The sequence below is a fragment of the Fringilla coelebs genome (assembly GCF_963513975.1).
Source record: "Fringilla coelebs genome assembly, chromosome: 4".
Lineage (NCBI taxonomy): Eukaryota > Metazoa > Chordata > Aves > Passeriformes > Fringillidae > Fringilla > Fringilla coelebs.
In genome coordinates, this window is record NC_140032.1 from 1143458 (window position 1) to 1165642 (window position 22185).

The following is a 22185-nucleotide window of genomic DNA, read 5'->3' on the forward strand; positions in this document are numbered from 1 at the left end:
GCTGTATCCCAAACACCTTTGGGAATGCTGTGCCCCAAACACATCCTGGAATTCTGTACCCCAAACACATCCTGGAATTCTGTGCCCCAAACACATCCTGGAATTCTGTGCCCCAAACACACCCTGGAATTCTATACACAAAACACATCCTGGAATTCTGCACCCCAAACACATCCTGGAATTCTGCACCCCAAACACATCCTGGAATTCTGTATCCCAAACACCTTTGGGAATGCTGTGCCCCAAACACATCCTGGAATTCTGTATTCCGAACACATCCTGGAATTCTGCACCCCAAACACATTCTGGAACGCTGTATCCCAAACACATCTTGGAATGCTGTGTCCCAAACACATCCTGGAATTCTGCACCCCAAACACCTTCTGCAATTCTGTGCCCTGAACACATCCTGGAATTCTGCACCCCAAGCAAATTCTGGAATTCTGCACCCCAAACACATCCTGGAATTCTGTCTTCCAAACACATCCTGGAATTCTGCACCCCAAACACCTTCTGGAATTCTGTGCCCCAAACACACTCTGGAATTCTGCACCCCAAACACATCCTGGAATTCTGCACCCCAAACACCTTCTGGAATTCTGTGCCCCAAACACACTCTGGAATTCTGCACCCCAAACACATCCTGGAATTCTGCACCCCAAACACCTTCTGGAATTCTGTGCCCTGAACACATTCTGGAATTCTGCACCCCAAGCAAATTCTGGAATTCTGTGCCCCAAACACACTCTGGAATTCTATACACAAAACACATCCTGGAATTCTGCACCCCAAACACATCCTGGAATTCCGCACCCCAAACACACCCTGGAATTCACAGGATCCCAGGAGGGCTTGGCTGGAGGGACCTTTCCAGCCCCTCCATGGGTGGGGAATCCTCAGCTGTCCCAGGTGCTCCAAGCCCTGTCCAAGCCGGCCTTCCCTTCCCCTCTCTGTGTCTTTGGTGCCTTTTGGCCCCTCGTTCTCTTTGCTGACACCACCACTGGTTGTTTCATGGAGCAATAAATCCAATATTTGTCCAAACTGTGGTTCAGAGAGCAGCTGGACACACCCCTGTGATCCCAGGAATGGGGCAGGGGATGTTCCTGTACCTGAGCAGTCGGGGTTGGACTCGGGGTGTTCAGATCAGGTCTTTGTGCTCCGATACTTGAGTGGAATTTTGGAGGAAAGTTCCACATTTGTGCTGGTTGGACACAAGGCTGGACATTAAATGTGCCAGCTGGGGGTGGCAGCAGGGCCAGGGCAGGGCAGTGTCCTTGTCCCCTGAGCTGGCACTGCTGGGGCACCTCTGGAGAGCCTGGAGGGGCTGGAGCGTGGCCAGGGCAGGGACAGAGCTGGGAAAGGCTGGAGAATCCCTGAGGAGCTGGGCAGGGGCTGGAGAATCCCTGAGGAGCTGGGCAGGGGCTGGAGAATCCCTGAGGAGCTGGGAAGGGGCTGCAGAATCCCTGAGGAGCTGGGAAGGGGCTGGAGAATCCCTGAGGAGCTGGGAAGGGCTGGAGAATCCCTGAGGAGCTGGGAAGGGGCTGGAGAATCCCTGAGGAGCTGGGAAGGGCTGGAGAATCCCTGAGGAGCTGGGCAGGGGCTGGAGAATCCCTGAGGAGCTGGGCAGGGGCTGGAGAATCCCTGAGGGAGCTGGGCAGGGGCTGCAGAATCCCTGAGGAGCTGGGCAGGGGCTGGAGAATCCCTGAGGAGCTGGGCAGGGCTGGAGAATCCCTGAGGAGCTGGGCAGGGGCTGGAGAATCCCTGAGGGAGCTGGGCAGGGGCTGCAGAATCCCTGAGGAGCTGGGCAGGGGCTGCAGAATCCCTGAGGAGCTGGGCAGGGGCTGGAGAATCCCTGAGGGAGCTGGGAAGGAGCTGGAGAATCCCTGAGGAGCTGGGCAGGGGCTGGAGAATCCCTGAGGAGCTGGGCAGGGGCTCAGCCTGGAGCAAAGGAGGCTCAGGGGGCCCTTGTGGCTCTGCACAGCTCCTGGCAGGAGGGGACAGCCGGGGGGTCGGGCTGTGCTCCAGGGAACAGGGACAGGAGCAGAGGGAACGGCCCCAGGGGGGCTCAGGGTGGGCACAGCAGGAATTTCCCCATGGAAAGGGGGGTCAGGCACTGGGAGTGCCCAGGGGGGTTTGCAGTGCCCATCCCTGGGGGATTTCCAGCCCTGTGGATGTGACACTTGGGGACAGGGGCAGTGGTGGCCCTGGCCCTGCTGGGCATAGCCAGACTCCCAGATCTCTCCCAGACCTCAGAGGGCTTTTCCAGCCTCAGCAATTCCATGCTTTCCACTCCCAGTGACCTCTCCCTGCACATCCTGAGGGCTGCACTGACCCTTTCCTGTTTTCCAGGGAGCCCGGGAGACCTTTGAGAGCTACTACAGGAAGCAGAGGAGAAAACAGGCGCGGCTGGTGCTGCAGCCCCCCTCCAACATGGTCAGTCTGTCCTGGAGCCCCCTCCCCAAACCCCCCCTGCCCTCGGCCACCTGGGCTCTAACCTCTGCTCCCTCTCTCTCTCTGTTGCAGCACGAAACTCTAGATGGCTACAGGAAGTATTTCAATCAAATTGTAGGGTAGGTGTTCCTTTTATACACGGCCCTGCTAAAAATGGGAGCCCAGAAAAGCCAGGAGAGGAGGGAATGTTGGTATTTCTGGTGGTCCTCAAAGCCCAAACAGGACAAAAAAAGAGGCGGTTTGTGCTTTTGAAGTGCTGTAAAGTGAATTTTATCCGCTTTGCTGTGTCAATGAGGGGAGCAGGGAGGGACCTGCCAGCTCTTGTAGAGCTCTGGGAATTTCTGGGAATTTCTGGGAATTTTTTTATGAATTTCTGGGAATTTCTGGGAATTTTTTTTATGAATTTCTGGGAGTTTCTGGGGATTTCTGTGAATTTCTGGGATTTTTTGTGAATTTCCAGGAATTTTAATGAATTTCTGGGAGTTTCTGGGGATTTCTGTGAATTTCTGGGATTTTTTATGAATTTCCAGGAATTTTAATGAATTTCTGGGAGTTTCTGGGGATTTCTGTGAATTTCTGGGATTTTCTATGAATTTCCAGGAATTTTAATGAATTTCTGGGAGTTTCTGGGGATTTCTGTGAATTTCTGGGATTTTTTGTGAATTTCCAGGAATTTTAATGAATTTCTGGGAGTTTCTGGGGATTTCTGTGAATTTCTGGGATTTTTTGTGAATTTCCAGGAATTTTAATGAATTTCTGGGAGTTTCTGGGGATTTCTGTGAATTTCTGGGATTTTCTATGAATTTCCAGGAATTTTAATGAATTTCTGGGAGTTTCTGGGGATTTCTGTGAATTTCTGGGATTTTCTATGAATTTCCAGGAATTTTAATGAATTTCTGGGAGTTTCTGAGAATTTCTGGGAGTTTGAGGATTTTCTATTAATTTCTAGGAATCTTAATGAAATTCTGGGAATTTCTGGGAGTTTGAGGATGAATGATCCCTGTGGATTACGTTCCTCTTCTTGCCCTGCTGATGACATGAATGGGCCCTCTGCCTTAATGATTCTGGGATATTTAACAATTATTCTTTAATTATTTTCCTGTTGGAGGAGGCGATTCTCTGTTCCCCAGAGCTGCTTTTTTGTCACGCTCAAATCTGAGCAAAAATCTCCCAAAACTGAGCTCCAAGAGGAGAATTCCAAAGGCTGCTGATCCATAAAAATTGGATGGGATTTGTTCTTTCTTCAGCTAATAATGAGAATAATTTCAATACCTAATCACAACCACCACAAATTCCACGTGTGCTGCTTCCTGCTCCTGGATTTCCTTGGGAAAAACCACCTGGAAATTCACATGTTCCATTTAAATCCCACTCTCATTCCCTGGAAAACACTCTTATTTGGGAGCAGCAGAATTGATCTCCAGCTGGAGATTGGAGCAAATTGTCTGGAAATTTGGGAGCACATGGTGGGGCTGGCTGGGAGAGAGGATTTTCCCTGGAGTTCCAACATTTTTCCTTGTACTTAAAACATTTTTCCCTGCAGATAAAGCCCTTTTCCCTGCAGATAAAGCATTTTTCCCTGCAGATAAAACCCTTTTCCCTGCAGATAAAGCATTTTTCCCTGCAGATAAAGCCCTTTTCCCTGCAGATAAAGCATTTTTCCCTGCAGATAAAACCCTTTTCCCTGCAGATAAAGCCCTTTTCCCTGCAGATAAAGCATTTTTCCCTGCAGATAAAACCCTTTTCCCTGCAGATAAAGCGTTTTTCCCTGCAGATAAAGCGTTTTTCCCTGCAGATAAAGCACTTTTCCCTGCAGATAAAGCGTTTTTCCCTGCAGATAAAGCATTTTTCCCTGCAGATAAAGCCCTTTTCCCTGCAGATAAAGCGTTTTTCCCTGCAGATAAAGCGTTTTCCCTGCAGATAAAGTGTTTTTCCCTGCAGATAAAGCCCTTTTCCCTGCAGATAAAGCGTTTTTCCCTGCAGATAAAGCATTTTTCCCTGCAGATAAAGCCCTTTTCCCTGCAGATAAAGCATTTTTCCCTGCAGATAAAGTGTTTTTTCCCTGCAGATAAAGTGTTTTTCCCTGCAGATAAAACACATTTCCCTGCAGATAAAGCATTTTTCCCTGCAGATAAAGCCCTTTTCCGTGCAGATAAAGCCCTTTTCCCTGCAGATAAAGCGTTTTTCCCTGCAGATAAAGCCCTTTTCCCTGCAGATAAAGTGTTTTTCCCTGCAGATAAAGTGTTTTTCCCTGCAGATAAAGCCCTTTTCCCTGCAGATAAAGTGTTTTTCCCTGCAGATAAAGCGTTTTTCCCTGCAGATAAAGCGTTTTTCCCTGCAGATGAAGCATTTTTCCCTGCAGATAAAGCCCCTTTCCCTGCAGATAAAGCCCTTTCCCTGCAGATAAAGCCCTTTTCCCTGCAGATAAAGTGTTTTTCCCTGCAGATAAAGCGTTTTTCCCTGCAGATAAAGTGTTTTTCCCTGCAGATAAAGCATTTTTCCCTGCAGATAAAGCGTTTTTCCCTGCAGATAAAGAGTTTTTCCCTGCAGATAAAACCCTTTTCCCTGCAGATAAAGCGTTTTTCCCTGCAGTCAGAGCGTTTTCCCCATTGTGATGGGATTGCTCTGGCTGCAGCAGAGTTTAATCCGTGGTTCTTGCGGGAATACCGAGGTGGAGAACCCTTGGAGGGGGAATTCTGCCTTGGTGTGCACACAGAGTGGCACGGGGAGGGTTTCCACTCCCTCCTGCAGCCCAGGGAAATCCAAAATGAGGGAATGAAGCTCTTGGGTGTGACAGATCCCCCAAACCCAGAGCCCGAGGGGGCTCGGGGACGTCCTGGGATGCCGAGTTTGGGTGGGTTTTTCTGCATTCCAGGTTTTTTGTGGTGGAGGATCACATCCTGCACACCACCCAGGGGCTGGTCAACCGAGCCTACATTGATGAGCTGTGGGAGATGGCCCTGTCCAAAACCATCGCAGCCCTGAGGACCCACTCTGTGAGTAAAAGCCCGGCAGGGCTCAGCTGTTGCTTGACTGTCCCTGACATGCTGCAGTTCTGCCTTTTTTTTTCCTTCCCCCCCACTCAGGATTCTTTGTTTTCCCTCTTTTCCAATGAGTGTTTCAAAGAGGGACCCAGACACGCAGATAATTCTCTTTCTCTGGATTTTTTAGCCTCTTGGTTGACTGCATTTCCCTACCAAACGTGACATTTTGAGGAGTAAAACGGTGGTTTTGGGTTCTCATCTTTGTTTAATCCAGAATTTTTGAGGAGCACCAGCAGAGGGAGATGATTTGTTCCAAAAAACTTGGGGGGGAAAAGCATCTTTTTGGAAGGGCATGGCCTTGTCTGATACAGAATCAGAGAATCCCAGAGTGGTTTGGGTCTGACCTTAGAGATCATCTTGATCCCTTAAATTTCATGGTTGAAAAATGGGCTGGAAATGGGCTGAAAAACCAAATCCAGAGAGACAGAACCCCAGGAGAGAGCCAGGAGCACCTTGGGTGGAAATAAGGGAAGATGTGGTTCTCCCTGATGAAACTGGATCTCTGTGGGATGAGGCACCCCAGAAGGTTCCTGGTGTTCTCCATCCCCACCCAGCTGACTGAATAGTCGATTTTTCCCAAAAAAATGGGGGCTAAAGCATCTTTTTGGCATGCAGGACTGGAGAATCCCAGGGTGGAGTGGGTTGGAAGGGACCTTACAAATCATCTTGATCCCTTAAATTTCATGGCTGAAAAATGGGCTGGAAATGGGCTGAAAAACCAAATCCCAGAGGGAGAGAACCCCAGGACAGATCAAGGGTGAAAATAGGGAAGAGATGGACAGGGATCTCCCTGATGAACCTGGATCTCAGTGGGATGAGGCACCCCAGAAGATTCCTGGTGTTCTCCATCCCCACCCAGCTGACTGGATAGTTGATTTTTCCCAGAAAAATGGGGGCTAAAGCATCTTTTTGGCACACAGGACTGGAGAATCCCAGAGTGGAGTGGGTTGGAAGGGACCTTACAAATCATCTTGAACCCTTAAATTTCATGGCTGAAAAATGGGCTGGAAATGGGCTGAGAACCCAAATCCCAGAGGGAGAGAACCCCAGGACAGATCAAGGGTGAAAATAGGGAAGAGATGGACACGGATCTCCCTGATGAACCTGGATCTCAGTGGGATGAGGCACCCCAGAAGATTCCTGGTGTTCTCCATCCCCACCCAGCTGACTGGATAGTTGATTTTTCCCAGAAAAATGGGGGCTAAAGCATCCTTTTGGCACACATGATCAGAGAATCCCAGAGTGGAGTGGGTTGGAGGGGACCTTTGAGATCACCTTGATCCCTTAAATTTCATGGCTGTGAATGGGCTGAAAATGGGCTGAGAAATGGGCTGAGAACCCAAATCCCAGAGGGAGAGAACCCCAGGACAGATCAAGGGTGAAAATAGGGAAGAGATGGACAGGGATCTCCCTGATGAACCTGGATCTCTGTGGGATGAGGCACTCCAGAAGATTCCTGGTGTTCTCCATCCCCATCCAGCTGACTGGATAGTTGATTTTTCCCAGAAAAATGGGGGCTAAAGCATCTTTTTGGCACACAGGACTGGAGAATCCCAGAGTGGAGTGGGTTGGAAGGGACCTTACAAATCATCTTGAACCCTTAAATTTCATGGATGTGAATGGGCTGAGAAATGGGCTGGAAATGGGCTGAAAACCCAAATCCCAGAGGGAGAGAACCCCAGGAGAGACCAAGGGCGAAAATATGGGAAGAGATGGACACGGATCTCCCTGATGAGCCTGGATCTCTGTGGGATGAGGCACCCCAGAAGATTCCTGGTGTTCTCCATCCCCATCCAGCTGACTGGATAGTCGATTTTTCCCAAAAAACTGGGGGCTAAAGCATCTTTTTGGCACACATGATCAGAGAATCCCAGAGTGGTTTGGGTTGGAGGGGACCTTTGAGATCACCTTGATCCCTTAAATTTCATGGCTGTGAATGGGCTGAAAATGGGCTGAGAATGGGCTGAAAATGGGCTAAGAAATGGGCTGGAAATGGGCTGAAAACCCAAATCCCAGAGGGAGAGAACCCCAGGACAGATCAAGGGTGAAAATAGGGAAGAGATGGACAGGGATCTCCCTGATGAACCTGGATCTCTGTGAGATGTGGGACCCCAGAATTTTCCTGGTGTTCTCCATCCCCACCCAGCTGACTGGATAGTCGATTTTTCCCAGAAAACTGGGGGCTAAAGCATCTTTTTGGCACACATGATCAGAGAATCCCAGAGTGGTTTGGGTTGGAGGGGACCTTTGAGATCACCTTGATCCCTTAAATTTCATGGCTGTGAATGGGCTGAAAATGGGCTGGAAATGGGGTGAAAATGGGCTGAAAAACCAAATCCCAGAGGGAGAGAACCCCAGGACAGATCAAGGGTGAAAATAAGGGAAGAGATGGACAGGGATCTCCCTGATGAGCTTGGATCTCTGTGGGATGAGGCACTCCAGAAGATTCCTGGTGTTCTCCATCCCCACCCAGCTGACTGGATAGTCGATTTTTCCCAAAAAAATGGGGGCTAAAGCATCTTTTTGGCACACATGATCAGAGAATCCCAGAGTGGAGTGGGTTGGAGGGGACCTTAGAGATCACCTTGATCCCTTAAATTTCATGGCTGTGAATGTGCTGAGAAATGGGCTGAGAAATGGGCTGAAAATGGGCTAAGAAATGCGCTGAGAAATGGGCTGAAAACCCAAATCCCAGAGGGAGAGAACCCCAGAAGAGACCAAGGGTGGAAATAAAGGAAGAGATGGGCACGGATCTCCCTGATGAACCTGGATCTCTGTGGGATGAGGGACCCCAGAAGACTCCTGGTGTTCTCCATCCCCATGCAGCTGACTGCAGAGTCTCCTCCTTCCCCCCGGGCTCCTGTGCTACCAGGGGGGATAAACACCAACCCCCCCTGAGCTGCAGACCTGTGTTTGTTTTTGTTTCAAGTGGGATTTTCTCCCAGCTGGCAGCAGGAGGCTGAGGCAGGCCCAGCCACGGGGCTTTTTTGGTGTTCCCAGCTTTGTTGCCACGCAGGTTGTTTCAAGTGGTGCCAAAGGGAACTCACGGAGGGGCTGCCAGGGGAGGCTTTTTCAGCAATCCCAAAACATTCCCTGATTTCCCAACCTCGTGGCCACCACCGTTTACTTGCCCTGAGCACTCCCAGTTCCACCAGTGCCCTGCATCCCAAACTGGGATCTGGGAGGGTCTCACCTTGCTGAGGCCATTTGGATCCTTCCAAGGCAGACAAATGTATCCCTGGATTTTCCTCCTCGCCCCAGACAGGGACATCTTTAATCACTGGTGATGCTTCAGGGCATTATCTTTCTTCCTGGCTCTCCTTTTTGGACAGGGAGATGGAAAACGTGTGTCTCCCAGTCCTTCCCTCTGATTAATGGAGCTGTTCCTCCTGGAGTTTCCAGCTAGCTTCAAATCCCGCTCCCTTTCCAGCCTGGGATCACTGATGCTATATTTGGGCAGCCTCTGTCTCAAACTTCACATTTTTCAGCACATTTTTGGCCGCCCTTGGGAAGCCCAGGGGGGACTGGGGCTGCTCTGGGGACACTGAGCTGTGCCTGGGGGATTTGGAGCAGGACAAACCCCCGTGCTGGAGCTGGAATCCGGCATGTTTTCCCTCAGCCTGCCTGAGATGCTTCATTACCGTCAGACACAACACAGTAAATATTAAATGAGAGGCAAACGAAACGAGAGGAAAATGTTAAATGTCACCCTGGCCCACGGTGACAACACCATGGGAGCCATCTCCCCTCGCTGCCCAGCAGCTCCTGGGCAGTTGGAGACACAGCTCAGGTATCTCTGGGGCTGCCCAGAGCCTTCTGCAGCCCAGGGATCAGCCTTATCACCCTTACCAGCCTTATCAGCCTTATCACCCTTATCAGCCTTTTCAGCCTTATCATCCTTATCAGCCTTATCACCCTTATCAGCCTAATCACCCTGATCAGCCCTGCCCTGTGAGTCCCTCGAGGGCTGGGGGTGAAGCTGCCCAGCAGCTCCTGGGCAGTGTTAGACACAGCTCAGGTATCTCTGGGGCTGCCCAGAGCCTTCTGCAGCCCAGGGATCAGAGCCTTATCAGCCTAATCAGCCTTATCACCCTTATCAGCCTTATCACCCTTATCACCCTGATCACCCTTATCACCCTTATCACCCTGATCAGCCTTATCACCCTGATCAGCCCTGCCCCATGAGTCCCTCCCAGCAGCTCCTGGGCAGTTGGAGACACAGCTCAGGTATCTCTGGGGCAGCCCAGAGCCTTCTGCAGCCCAGAGAGCAGAGCCTTATCAGCCTAATCAGCCTTATCAGCCTTATCACCCTTATCAGCCTAATCACCCTGATCAGCCCTGCCCTGTGAGTCCCTCGAGGGCTGGGGGTGAAGCTGCCCAGCAGCTCCTGGGCAGTGTTAGGCACAGCTCAGGTATCTCTGGGGCAGCTCAGAGCCTTCTGCAGCCCGGGGATCAGAGCCTTATCAGCCTAATCAGCCTTATCAGCCTAATCAGCCTTATCACCCCTATCAGCCTTATCACCCTGATCAGCCTTATCACCCTTATCAGCCTTATCAGCCTTATCACCCTTATCACCCTGATCAGCCTAATCAGCCTTATCAGCCTTATCACCCTGATCAGCCCTGCCCCATGAGTCCGTCCCAGCAGCTCCTGGGCAGTTGGAGACACAGCTCAGGTATCTCTGGGGCAGCCCAGAGCCCAGAGCCTTCTCCAGCCCAGAGAGCAGAGCCTAATCAGCCTAATCACCCCTATCACCCTTATCACCCCTATCACCCTTATCACCCTTATCAGCCCTGCCCCGCGCGTCCCTCGCGGGCTGGGGGTGCAGCTGCTGCTGGGTTCACCGAGCCCTGTGGGCACAGAGGGGCTCAGGGCAGGCTCTGGGCAGTGCCCCGCAGTCACAGCCATGTTTTCCTCCCTGTCCTCCCCTCCAGTCCTACTGCTCCGACCCCGGCCTGGTGCTGGACCTGAAGAACCTCATCGTGCTCTTCGCCGACACGCTCCAGGTACGCGGGGCTCTCCCGGCGCTCCCGGAGCTCCTGCCGGGCTCTGGGGCCTCAGCTGGGCTGGCCAAGCTCCTCTCTTGCCTTTTCTGGGCGGGGATCACCCGAGGGACAGCCTGGTCTGGTCTGTGCAAGGACCAGGCTCGGCCAGCCCTTGGGGCTGGGACAGCTCTGGGCGCTGCTCCCTCGGTCAGTCCCCCCTGAGCCCCCCCAGCTGTGCCAGATGTGGTGCTGGAGGAGGGTTTGCCCTGTTAAACACAGACAATGTACTGTCTGCTGCCTGCTGGGGGCTTCATCCCCTTCCTGCTGCCCTGCAGGGCTATGGCTTCCCCGTGAACCAGCTCTTCGACATGCTGCTGGAGATCCAGGACCAGTACAGCGAGACCCTGCTGAAGAAATGGGCTGGGGTCTTCAGGTGAGGGGCTCCAAAAGATCCCCCTGAGACACCCCCACTGAGGGGTGCTGGCCCCTGTGGGGAAGTGTTTGAGGGATTGATTGTAGAATCGTGGAATGGGTTGGGTGGGAAGGGACCTTAAAGCCCATCCAGGGCCACCCCTGCCATGGAGCTGCTGGGATAAATCCAGAGGAGACCCCAGAGCTACTCCCATGCTCTGGAGCCAGGCTGGGAGAGCTGGGAATGCTCCCCTGGAGAAGGGAAAAATCCAGGGAATCCTCAGAGTCCCTGGAGGGGCTCCAGGAGAGCTGGAGAGGGACTGGGGACAAGGGACAGAGGGACAGGAGCCAGGGAATGGCTGCCACTGGGAAAGGGGAGATTGGGCTGGGATCTGGGCAAGGAATTGCTGGCTGGGAGGGTGGGCAGGGGCTGGGCTGGAATTCCCAGATTTGCTGTGGCTGCCCCTGGATCCCTGGAGTGCCCAAGGCCAGGCTGGATCCACCTGGGGCAGTGGGAGGTGTCCCTGCCATGGATGGGTGGCACTGGGTGGGATTTAGGGCCCCTTCCCACCCAAACCATTCCATGGCTCTGTGCCCTCGCTCCATCACTGAGCTGTGGCTGCTTTGGGCTATCCCTGGCTGCTGCTGCAGGAATTTGGGATCACACCTTAGCCTGGCACCAGCCTCTGGGAATCTCCTGGCCCAGCAGGAAAGCTTCCCCCTCACAGTTGTCTCCCTCACCCTTCTGTTCTTCTCCCAGAAATATCCTTGACTCGGATAACTACAGCCCCATCCCGGTGTCAGATGAAGAATTTTATAGGAAAATCGTTGGACAGTTCCCATTCCAGGATGCTGAACTTGAAAAGGTAAATCTTGGAATGGGGAGAATGGCCTGGCCTGGAGAGAGCCTCACACCCTCTGTGGGCACTGAAAAGATCAAAAAAAACCCAAATCGATCCCCCAACCCAAATAAACACTGAAAGAGAAAGGAAAACAATGGGAAAGAACAGATATTCCTCCCATGGGATGCATCTCTCCTGGTGTGGATGAGGGAAGTGGGATTTGTGTTCCTCTCAGAGGGTTCTGTCACACAGGTAAAAACACCCACTCCCTCTGGCATTTTATTCCCACTTTTCAGACCCTGGGATTGCCTTTATTGGTTTTAATCTCATATTTAGAGAGAAGGAGCCCAAAAAAGTGGTGGTTCTGGAGTGTGTGCTTGGAAAACCAAAGTGTGCCCAGATGTCCCCTAAATCCTAAACCCTGCCTGGCCTTGTGCTCCACACCTGGCAGGCAGCAGATCCGACCCTGGTGATCCCAGTCAGGGGCTCAGATTTCTGTGTTCTGCCCCAAAATTCCGTCCTGGGGTTCAGCTGCTCCCTGCACCTCCCAGCCCTGAGCGCAGGGGGTAGAAGCTGGAAAAATTTGGGGTTGGAAAATCTGTTTTTGGGGTTGTTGGGCAGCACCTGGAGGAGGTGAGCAGGGAAACACCTTGTGCATGGTGGGGGAGGAATTCCAGGTGTTCCCAAGGAGGGAGGGGAAGGGAGTTGGGAGAAGGAATGAGGGAATGGCCCCAAAGCCCTCCGGCCCCATTGGTGATTATCGGCTCTCCCCCTTGGCTGAAGTGTTGATGAAAGCCAGGATAAATCCCAGAATTGCTTTGCCTGCCTGGCAGAGCCCTCCCTCTGGAGCTGTTGTCCCCCTGTTTTCCAGCAACCCTTCCCAAAGAAGTTCCCCTTCTCGGAGTTCGTGCCCAAGGTTTACAGCCAGATCAAGGAGTTCATCTACGCCTGCCTCAAGTTCTCCGAGGATCTGCACCTCAGGTGGGAGCCCTGCCCTGGGAGAGCTCAGCTGAAATAAAAGCTGGATCCTCTCCCTCTCCCTTTGGATGGAGCCTGTCCAGGCTGGGAGCGGCTCTGGAGCAGCCAGGGGGATTTTTGGGGGGGATCCCGGGATGGTTTGGGTTGGGAGCGATGTTGGGGATCATCCCCAAACCCCTCCCAGGGACACCTTCCAGGTGCTCCAAGCCTCCCCCAGCCCGGCCTTGGACACTTCCAGGGAATTCCACACTGCCAGCACGGTCCCAGCTGGATTCCTCCGAGGTGTTTCTGCATCATCTTTTGGTGAATAATGAACGGGGGTGTCTGGAGAGGGGCTGTGGTGGCCTCGTCACCAGGGCCTGCTGGAACCTCTCTGATCCCCCCAGGCTCCCAAGGAATGGGAATCCCGTGGTTCCAGGGAAGTGTTGTCAGGAGGACTCTGAGGGTTGGATTTTTGGTCAGGAACGAGTTTCAGCTGCTGGTTTCGTGCTGTTGTTCTTGTTTCTTCGGGGAGTTTATATACAAATAATGTGATTTTTTTTTTTTTTTTTTTTAAAGCCTGCAAAATATTCCATGTGTTTACCCTCCCTGCTCCGTCCCGGGGTGCTTTGATGCTCGTTTCACCCGTGTGTACGTGTGTGAGACTGAAAACCAGCGGGGTCTGCCAGGAACTGCAGGCTGGGGCTTTGCCTTTGCATCAGCAGCATTCACAGCTTGGGAGAGGCTTAGAAATGAGGGACAAGAGTTGGGCTGGAGGGATTCATCCTCCTTCCCTTCCCTGGGGAAACACGAGGCTGGATTGGGGTGGGGGGAGTTCCACCACCTTGGGAGCTTCGTATCCTGGCCGTGACCTGACACTGGAGCTGCTGCAGGGCTGGAGCCCCTCTGCTCTGGAGCCAGGCTGGGAGAGCTGGGAATGCTCCCCTGGAGAAGGGAAAAATCCAGGGAATCCTCAGAGTCCCTGGAGGGGCTCCAGAAGAGCTGGAGAGGGACTGGGGACAAGGGACAGAGGGACAGGAGCCAGGGAATGGCTGCCACTGGGAAAGGGGAGATTGGGCTGGGATCTTGGCAAGGAATTGCTGGCTGGGAGGGTGGGCAGGGGCTGAGCTGGAATTGCCAGATTTGCTGTGGCTGCCCCTGGATCCCTGGGAATGCCCAAGGCCAGGCTGGACACTGGGGCTGAGAGCAGTCTCCAGGGACAGCAGGAGGTGTCCCTGGCTTGGATCCTGACTGGATTTAAGGTCCCATCCCATCCCATCCCATCCCATCCCATCCCATCCCATCCCATCCCATCCCATCCCATCCCATCCCTGCCCCATGGCTGCTGTGGAGCTGGGGCAGCTCTGGGAGCTCCGTGGCCATCCTGGTGCCTTCCCCAGGCTCTCCAGGATTTTCCTGCTCTCCTTGGAGCCAGAAATGCTGATTTGCAGGGTCCCTTTCCCCGTGGATTGCTCTGGGAGCTCAGGAGTTTCTCCCCCACGTTCCACCCCACCCTTGCCCTGGTGGCAGCTCCCCCTCCTGCTGGGGGTCCCCCTGACCCCTCTCCCTTCCCAGAGCCCATTCCTGCTGCTCCCCAGCCCTTCCCCAGGCCGGGGTGATTTGCTCTGGCAGGGCAGGGAGCAGAGGTGTCCCCGGGGGTCCCTCCTGGGGCTCTCTCTGCACCCATTATTAAAATTCCTTTCCACATTGGATTTTCCAGCCCTTTCGGAGCAGCGTGGGGGGAGGGCAGCCCCGCTCCAGCTCTCGGAGCCAAACATTTGGAATATTTCTCTGCAAACCCCTGTTGACACTTTCTTCATTTCACCCTGACAGCTTGAATTAGGTTTTATTAGGAAGCTTGGCTACAAAGCCGGCAGCGAGTTCCCTTTTCTCTTCCCTTTCTTTTTTTTCCCCTGGCCTTGTCATTTAGGGAGCACCCCGGAGTGCTGGGGGTCAGCCCGTCACTCACAGGGGCTGGAGGTCACCACAGCTGCCAGGGGATCCGGGACAGGAGCTGTCATTATCCCAGACAGTTCCCTTCCAGCCCTTTCCTGCACGGCACAGCCCGTGGCAGAAAGGGGAGCTCCCATTCTATGGGGTTATTTTCACCCCCCATCCCAATTATTTTGTTAAAGCAGCTCCTTGTGTTTGTTGGATGGGAGGGTTCCCCTTGATGTGGGAGTTGTTTCACTTGAGGGAAGTTTGGAGCTCCAACTGGGTTTGTAGGGCTTGGAATTTGTGTTATTGGCACTGTTAATTGGGTTAGAGCAGGAAAGCTTCCTTTATCTCCTCAGCACTTTTGCCTTTTTGCGAGCTGAGTTCATCAGGCTGGCTTTAAAGGCACCCTCTTGCTTTTTCCAGTGGAATTTCCCACTGGAAATAGGGAGTACCTCTGGAAAACAGTGTGTGGAAGGGTGATCAGCTCTGATCCACCCAGGCTTGGGTTGGGGTTGGGTTTTTTGCAAACAAAGCCCCAATCCTGAAAGAACTTGGGATACAAAGTGCAGGGACACCTCCCACCCTCCCAGGCTGCTCCAAGCCCCAGTGTCCAACCTGGCCTTGGGCACTGCCAGGGATCCAGGGGCAGCCACAGCAAATTGGGAATTCCACTCCAGGGCCTCACCGCCCTCCCAGCCAGGAATTCCTTCCCAAGACCCCATCCAGCCCATTCCCACCCCCCCACCTTTCTCCTGGGATAACTTCCAGGCTGGCTCCTGTTTCCCAGGTCAGTCCCAGCCCTGTGGCCTGGCCCCTCTGTCAGGTGGGGCAGGAGAAGGAGCCAAAGGTCGGGGGCTCAACTTACCAGGAGGATCAGAGGAACTGCCCAGCCTTCCCTTGGGAATTCCCTCTCCTGCCCCTCCTGCAGGAGACAATTCCTGCTGCTGTCAGGGCTAATCCAGAGCCAAGCACAGATCCAAGGAGCCTCTGATGGGGAGGGGGGGATTGGGAAAAACTCCTGGAGGAAGGGGAGGTGGCACCATGAGCACCTCACAGAGGCTGAACCCCCAAATTCCAGTGGTGCTGCTGCTCCAGACACCTGGGAAAGGGCAGGAATGGGGAGCAGGAGTTTCCAGTCTGGTGTTCCAGGGCTGGAGCCAGGCTGGGAGAGCTGGGAATGCTCCCCTGGAGAAGGGAAGGCTCCAGGCAGAGCTCAGAGCCCCTGGCAGGGCCTGGAGGGGCTCCAGGAGAGCTGGAGAGGGACTGGGGACAAGGGACAGAGGGACAGGAGCCAGGGAATGGCTGCCACTGGGAAAGGGGAGATTGGGCTGGGATCTTGGCAAGGAATTGCTGGCTGGGAGGGTGGGCAGGGGCTGGGCTGGAATTCCCAGATTTGCTGTGGCTGCCCCTGGATCCCTGGCAGTGCCCAAGGCCAGGCTGGATCCACCTGGGGCAGTGGGAGGTGTCCCTGCCATGGATGGGTTGGGAATGGGATGGGATTTAAGGTCCCTTCCCACCCAAAGCACTCTGGGATCCTGGGAGATGGAGCTGTGCTGTGCTGAGCAGTCCCTGTGTGGAAATCCTGGATCATTGGAAGTGTGTCCTTCTGAACCCATCCCCTGTAACCTCGCTCACTCCTGCAGTTTTTCCAGTTTCCCTTTAAGGTCCCTTCCAAGCCAAACCTTTCTGTGGCTCTGTAATTTTGTCTAAAAGCCCAGAAAGGAGCTGAGAGGAGAATTTTGGGGTATTTGATCTGGGGTTTCACCATTGGAGTTGTTTTCCCTTGTGCTGAACATTGAACCCCCCGTGCTGGGGGTTGTGCTGATGCCATGGACGGCTCTTCCTGGGCTGGACCAGCCCCTCTTGGATGGGAGGCTGAGGAATGTGAGATCTGCAGGTGTTAGCTCACCTTTCCTCCTGAAACATGGATAAAAAGGCTTAAATTGTTGCATTTTGATGCATTTCAAACATCAGCTCCTGTGAGCTCTGCAGGGCTGCACAGGGGTGAGCCGGGGCTGAGTCGGGAAGGAGGATGAGGAGAATTCCCAGGGATTTTCTTTCCAGGGAGCATCTTGCAAATCCCTCTTTGAATTTTACTTTGCAGCTCCACAGAAGTCGATGACATGATCAGAAAATCCACGAATCTGCTGCTGACCCGGACCCTGAGCAACTGTTTACAGAATGTCATCAAGAGGAAAAACGTCGGGCTGACCGAGGTGGGGTGTGCATTCCCTTGGGAATGGAGCCCACAGGGAATGGATCCCCTCTGCCAGAGGGCAGGGGTGGCTGGGATCCTGGCAAGGAATTGCTGGCTGGGAGGGTGGGCAGGGCTGGGCTGGAATTCCCAGATTTGCTGTGGCTGCCCCTGGATCCCTGGCAGTGCCCAGGCCAGGTTGGACACTGGGGTTGGATCCACCTGGGATAGCAGAAGGTTTGGACTGGAATTAGATCATCTTTGAGGTCCCTTCCGAGCCAAACCATTCCTGGATTGTGTGATTCTAGGGCAGGGTGGCAGCAGGTCCCTTGGAACTCCTTCAGGCACTTCCAGAGGTGCTGGTTTGGGGCATTCCCTGAAATATTTGCCTGGAAAGCTGCTCAGGAAAGGCCAGGAACTTCAGCTTGTGGGAAAGCGAAGGGGTTTCTTTGGTATTGGTTGTGAATTTTGCTCTCCACGTTTTGGGCCATGTTGCAAATTTCTGTTAAAGTCAGAGGACTTCAGGGAGGACCAGAGGAGATCCAAGAGGGAAATATGGGGGGATGGGAGAGCAATCCATCCTCATTTTAAGGTGATGTTTGAGTGGATTCAGCACATTGCTGCAGCACAAACCCTAATTTGGGGGTTTCTTTCCCTGGTTGATTTTTTTTGGTACAAAATCAGGTTTCTGATGATTTTAATCCACGTCAATCTGCAGGTCCCCAGGACAGGTGGGAGCTCTGGCTGTTAAACAAGGTGTTGCTAATTGCTGGTATTAAACAAGGAGTTACTAATTGTTTACTTAATTTTTGCTGCCTTGCATTGTGTCACCCAAAGCTTTCCCTTCCCGGTTTCTCATTTCTCCCAGACATCCCACAGCTTCTCTGGACACCCAGTTCCAGTTCTGCACCTTTCCAGTGTCTCTTCTCCTTCCCCATGTCCAGGCTGAACCTCCCAAGGTGTCACCACCATGTCACCAGCGCCGGCGCTGGCATCTTTGTGGTGTCCCTTTGCAATTTCTGCGCTGAAATCGCTGATGAATCCAATCTCCTTCAGATTTGGGAGCGTTTCCAAACCCTTCCTGCCCGGGAGGCGGCTGCAGACAGCCCCACCACGCTCCAGCAATGAAGTGACACCAGCCCAGGGCGTTCTGCTGCCCCGGGGGCTGGCAGGGATCCGCTCACCCCACACCTGCCAGAGCCAAACCTGGCGGTTCCTTTGTTCAGGGCCCCTGTGATGCTGCTCGGTGTCACTCAAGTTTGGGTTCTTTTTCGGGTTCAGTGGCAGCCAGGAGCCTCCTGATGTGTGCTGGCAGTTTTTTGGGGAGCCCTGAGTGACAGCTCAATGTAGCAAAGTCCTTAAAGAGAAAAATTCGCCTCTCGTGGTATTAGTGGCTGTCATGGGAAATGCTTCCCCCCCAGAATTATCTGGGATTTAGGTGTTGTTAAAGGAGGAGAGACTGGAGCCCGTAGCAAAGCTCGGGGCGTTTGCGCGGCGTCAGCTTTTCACGGCGGCGTTGCGAGGAATTGGCATCCCTTCCCCTGGCACGGCCCTGGCAGCGGGGCTGAAACCCTCCTCTGCCTTCCCAGCTGGTGCAGATCATCATCAACACCACCCACCTGGAGAAATCCTGCAAGTTCCTGGAGGAGTTCATCACCAACATCACCAACGTCCTGCCCGAGACCGTGCACACCACCAAGCTCTACGGGACCACCACCTTCAAGGTGAGCCCCGCGGAGGGACCGGCGCCCTCCTGGCTCGGGGTGCCACCCCAGGGGGGTGCTGGCAGGGATCTGCTCAGGAGGCCTCGGGGGCAGCTGGGCTGAGCCCAAGGATGATCCCGGCCCGTTCTGGGCAGGTTGCGCCATCGCTTTGGGTTTGTCCTTCGGAGCGTCGCTCCTGTCGAGACCGTGGGAGGTTTTGTCCTTAATTTGCAGCCCTAATTAGCTAAAGGATTAAGGAGATCTTAAGCAAAAGGCTGATATTTCTTATTTAAATAAATCCTGGCTTTGCTGTTGGAGTGCTGTGTCATGGACACCAGGTTCCTCTTCCACCCAGCAGGAAGATTGCCAGAATTTATATTTCTCCATCTTTCCCCTCCTTTTAGCATTATCCCCTAAAAATCAGGGCTGACAGGAACTCCCAGATTTTCAAGCCTTTAAATCCCACTCCAGGAGTGCTTTATTTAGGATCTGGTTGGGTCAAGTGTGGGGTGTCCCATGGAGATCCAGAGGTGGGAACAGCAGGAATGGGTTTGGTGAGGCTTTTCCTTGGGGTGCCTCAGTCTCGTGTCCCCAGGGCAGTCCATGCTGGCTTTATCCACCTGTTTGGCCTCAAGCTGAGTGTCCTGCCCTAATTCTGGCAGGGAGGCTCCTGAGCCCAGCCCTGCTCTGGGTTTGGTGGGGTTTCCATCGGGGATGTTCTCCTCCCACCTCAGAATCACGGGATGTTCTGAGCTGTAGGGACCCACGGGGATCATCAGCTCTGGAAGAGGGGCTGAACCCCACCTTGGTGTCACCAGCACCAGGATCCCACCAAAGGAGCCAGGCTCTCCTCCAGCCGCTCTGGATTTGTCCTCAGGTCCCATCAGGGGCAGAATCCAGCTTGGTCCTGCCCACACAGCCCGGTGGTCCCTGTCCCACCAGCCCGAGGCTGCAGCAGCCTCGTGGTTCTGCCCTGAGATTTGGGGTTGTGTCAAATCCCAGTCTAAAGGTTTGAGTGAAGCTCCTGCCCCATTAGAGGGTGGTGTGGAACCCCCATCCCATGTAGGATCTCAGTGGTGTGGAGCCCCCATCCCATGTAGGATTTGGGTGGTGTGGAGCCCCCATCCCATGGAGGATCTCAGTGGTGTGGAGCTCCCATGCCATGCAGGATCTCAGTGGTGTGGAGCCCCCATCCCATGTAGGGTTTCAGTGGTGTGGAGCTCCCATCCCAGGTGGGGTTTGCTGATTTGGAGCCCCCATCCCACGTGGGGTCTCAATGGTCTGGAGCCCCCATCCCATGTAGGATCTCAGTGGTGTGGAGCCCCCATCCCACCTCCTGCCTCGTTGCCAGGACGCCCGGCACGCCGCCGAGGAGGAGATCTACACCAACCTCAACCAGAAGATCGACCAGTTCCTGCAGCTGGCCGACTACGACTGGACGGCCCCGGAGCCGGGCGGCCGCGCCAGCGACTACCTGGTGGACCTGATCGGCTTCCTGCGCAGCACCTTCGCCGTGTTCACCCACCTGCCGGTGAGCCCGCCCTCCCTGCTGCTCCTGGCAGCCCACACCGGGCTGGGAACAGGGCCTGGTGCTGCGGGGAGCTGGGAAAAATTCCATTTTTAGAGGAAGGTGTTTCACGTGTCGCCACGAGCTGGGCTTCAGTAGGAGTCTCTCTCTCTCCCCCCATTATTTGCAAGTCTGGTTTGGTGGGATTGAGGCTCTCTCCCAGCAGGATTGGGATTTATTCCACACCTGTGTTTTAGATAGTTTAACTTGCAGTTAATGCCCAGCCAGGATTTTTTTTTTCCCCAGAAAATCCAGCCTATGGGTGCGTTACTGGAACTACAGCTGCGTTTCCAAGTGTTTGTCAAGTCCCTGATGCCTCCCATCCCAATATTGCTCCCTTGGAAGGCACCATATGTTTCTTTCTTCTCTCTGCTGTCTCAAGTCCCAGTGTTTATGCTGCTGTTGCCATCAGAAATGTGCTTTATGTTGCTTTTTGCAGTCGGCTGAGTGGTGTCTCATTGGTAGGAAAAATCCAATCACCAGGGAGATTCCTTTTTTTGCTCCAGCAGCTTTTTTTCCTTCTCTAAATGGGATTTGTTTTGAGCTGTGTGGATGCACTCTCGGGAGGATCAGCAGGTATTTTGAAACAGCAAATCCCCTGAACTCTTGTGGTTGTTCTAAAAGCAATTTCAGATCTTTCCTTTACAAAACTGGGATTTATTTGCTGCTTTTGCGAGCTGGGGATAAACAGGAAGGGGAGATTTAATATTCCCCAGTGGCAGCTTCCTTCATTCCGTTTGTGCCCTGGGATTCTCCTCTGGAAGGCGGTCCCAACCCTCCAGAGCTGCTCTGGGAGGTGTCACAGCCCCAGACTGTGCTGGCTCCTGTCTTTGGGCATCCCCATCCCAGCAGGAAGATCTGGGAGCAGGGGCAGCTCTGGCTGTGGGGGAAGAGTCCCCAAAAGGGGGCTGGAAGGGGCTTCCCTGCCCCTCTGCACCTGTGTGGAGGAGAAGTGGCTCCCTCAGCCCTGTTATCAGCGGGACAGGCTGGTAAATCAACTGATAAACTGGTAAATCAACTGATAAACTGGTAAATAAACTGATAAACTGGTAAATCAACTGATAAACTGGTAAATCAACTGATAAAGGAGGTGTTGAGCAGAGGGGAGGACTTGGATCCGTCTCCCCAGGTCCCAAATGTCCCAAGCAGGTGTCCTGTGGCAGGTGCCTTTTAAAGCCAGGAGGTGCTGGAAATGGCTGGATTTCTCCTTAAAAAAGGAGCTGTGGGTTGGTTCAGCACCTGGAGGCTGCTGCCTGTCACGCTGGGGATCCTCAGGAGCTGGTAATGGAATTTGACAGGGAGATTGGTCTCTGCAGCAGAGCATGGAGCAGCAGAGATGAGCTGGGGGGGGATGCCCACGGTGATTTATGAGGTGGGCCAGGAGTGATTTATCTTCCTTAAATATTAATGTTTCCTTTTGGAGCCAGGCAGGGCTGGTTTGGAGGCTGGGGGGGCTTGAATTGGTCTCAAAAGCAGCAGGACAGATCGAGGCAGCCTTTTGTCTTCCAGAGCTGGCTTAGAGAAGCCCCAGCTGAGGAGAAGTTTGGATTTGCTGGGCACCCCCTGAGCTCCAGAGCCTCCCCAAAGCCTGGGGGAGACGGGGGAAGCACCTGAGCCTGGTTTGGGCAGCTGCAGGTCTGGGTCAAAGCTTTGTGGGAGCTGCAGGTTTGGGGTTTTTTAATATTGATTGGAGTTTTTTGCCTCATGTTGCTGATGGATGACCCAAATTGTGGGTGAGAGCAAGCCAGGAAGGACCTGGCTGCATCCCAAAGGCCTCCACATCCTTTGGGATCAATGTTTTTCATCCTTGTAGGGTTCAGGGAATTTTTCCAGCGGCTGATTTTGGAGCACACTGAAGTTCCTGGGTTTGCTACTGAAGTGCAGGAGGTAAAGGTGAAAAAAAGGATGGAGGTGTTTGTTAAAGGACCAAAAATGTGAGATGAGCATCAGCTGGGGAAGGAGAGAGCGAGAGGGGTGAAGGAACATTCCCAAAAGGGTGAATTCCAGCTCCAGGAGGAAATTCAGGGTTCTGGGGACAAGATTGAGCTGACCCAAACCCATCCCAATCCATCAGCACGAGGGGTGTGATTGCA

The 22185-nt window shown here is 53.5% G+C and overlaps 1 protein-coding gene across 2 annotated transcripts in view; it reads left to right on the forward strand.

Annotated features, from left to right (window-relative positions):
• The window catches only part of EXOC6B (exocyst complex component 6B), a 309916-nt gene that overhangs the window by 187020 nt on the left and 100711 nt on the right, over positions 1–22185 (forward strand). For both annotated transcript variants that reach the window (XM_084205070.1, XM_084205071.1), the window contains 10 exons: positions 2350–2433; positions 2524–2570; positions 5327–5447; positions 10430–10501; positions 10816–10913; positions 11652–11757; positions 12605–12714; positions 16733–16844; positions 18412–18546; positions 19877–20056. In XM_084205070.1, coding sequence (XP_084061196.1) covers positions 2350–2433; positions 2524–2570; positions 5327–5447; positions 10430–10501; positions 10816–10913; positions 11652–11757; positions 12605–12714; positions 16733–16844; positions 18412–18546; positions 19877–20056 — 1065 coding nt within the window. The remainder of the gene's footprint in view (positions 1–2349; positions 2434–2523; positions 2571–5326; positions 5448–10429; positions 10502–10815; positions 10914–11651; positions 11758–12604; positions 12715–16732; positions 16845–18411; positions 18547–19876; positions 20057–22185) is intronic.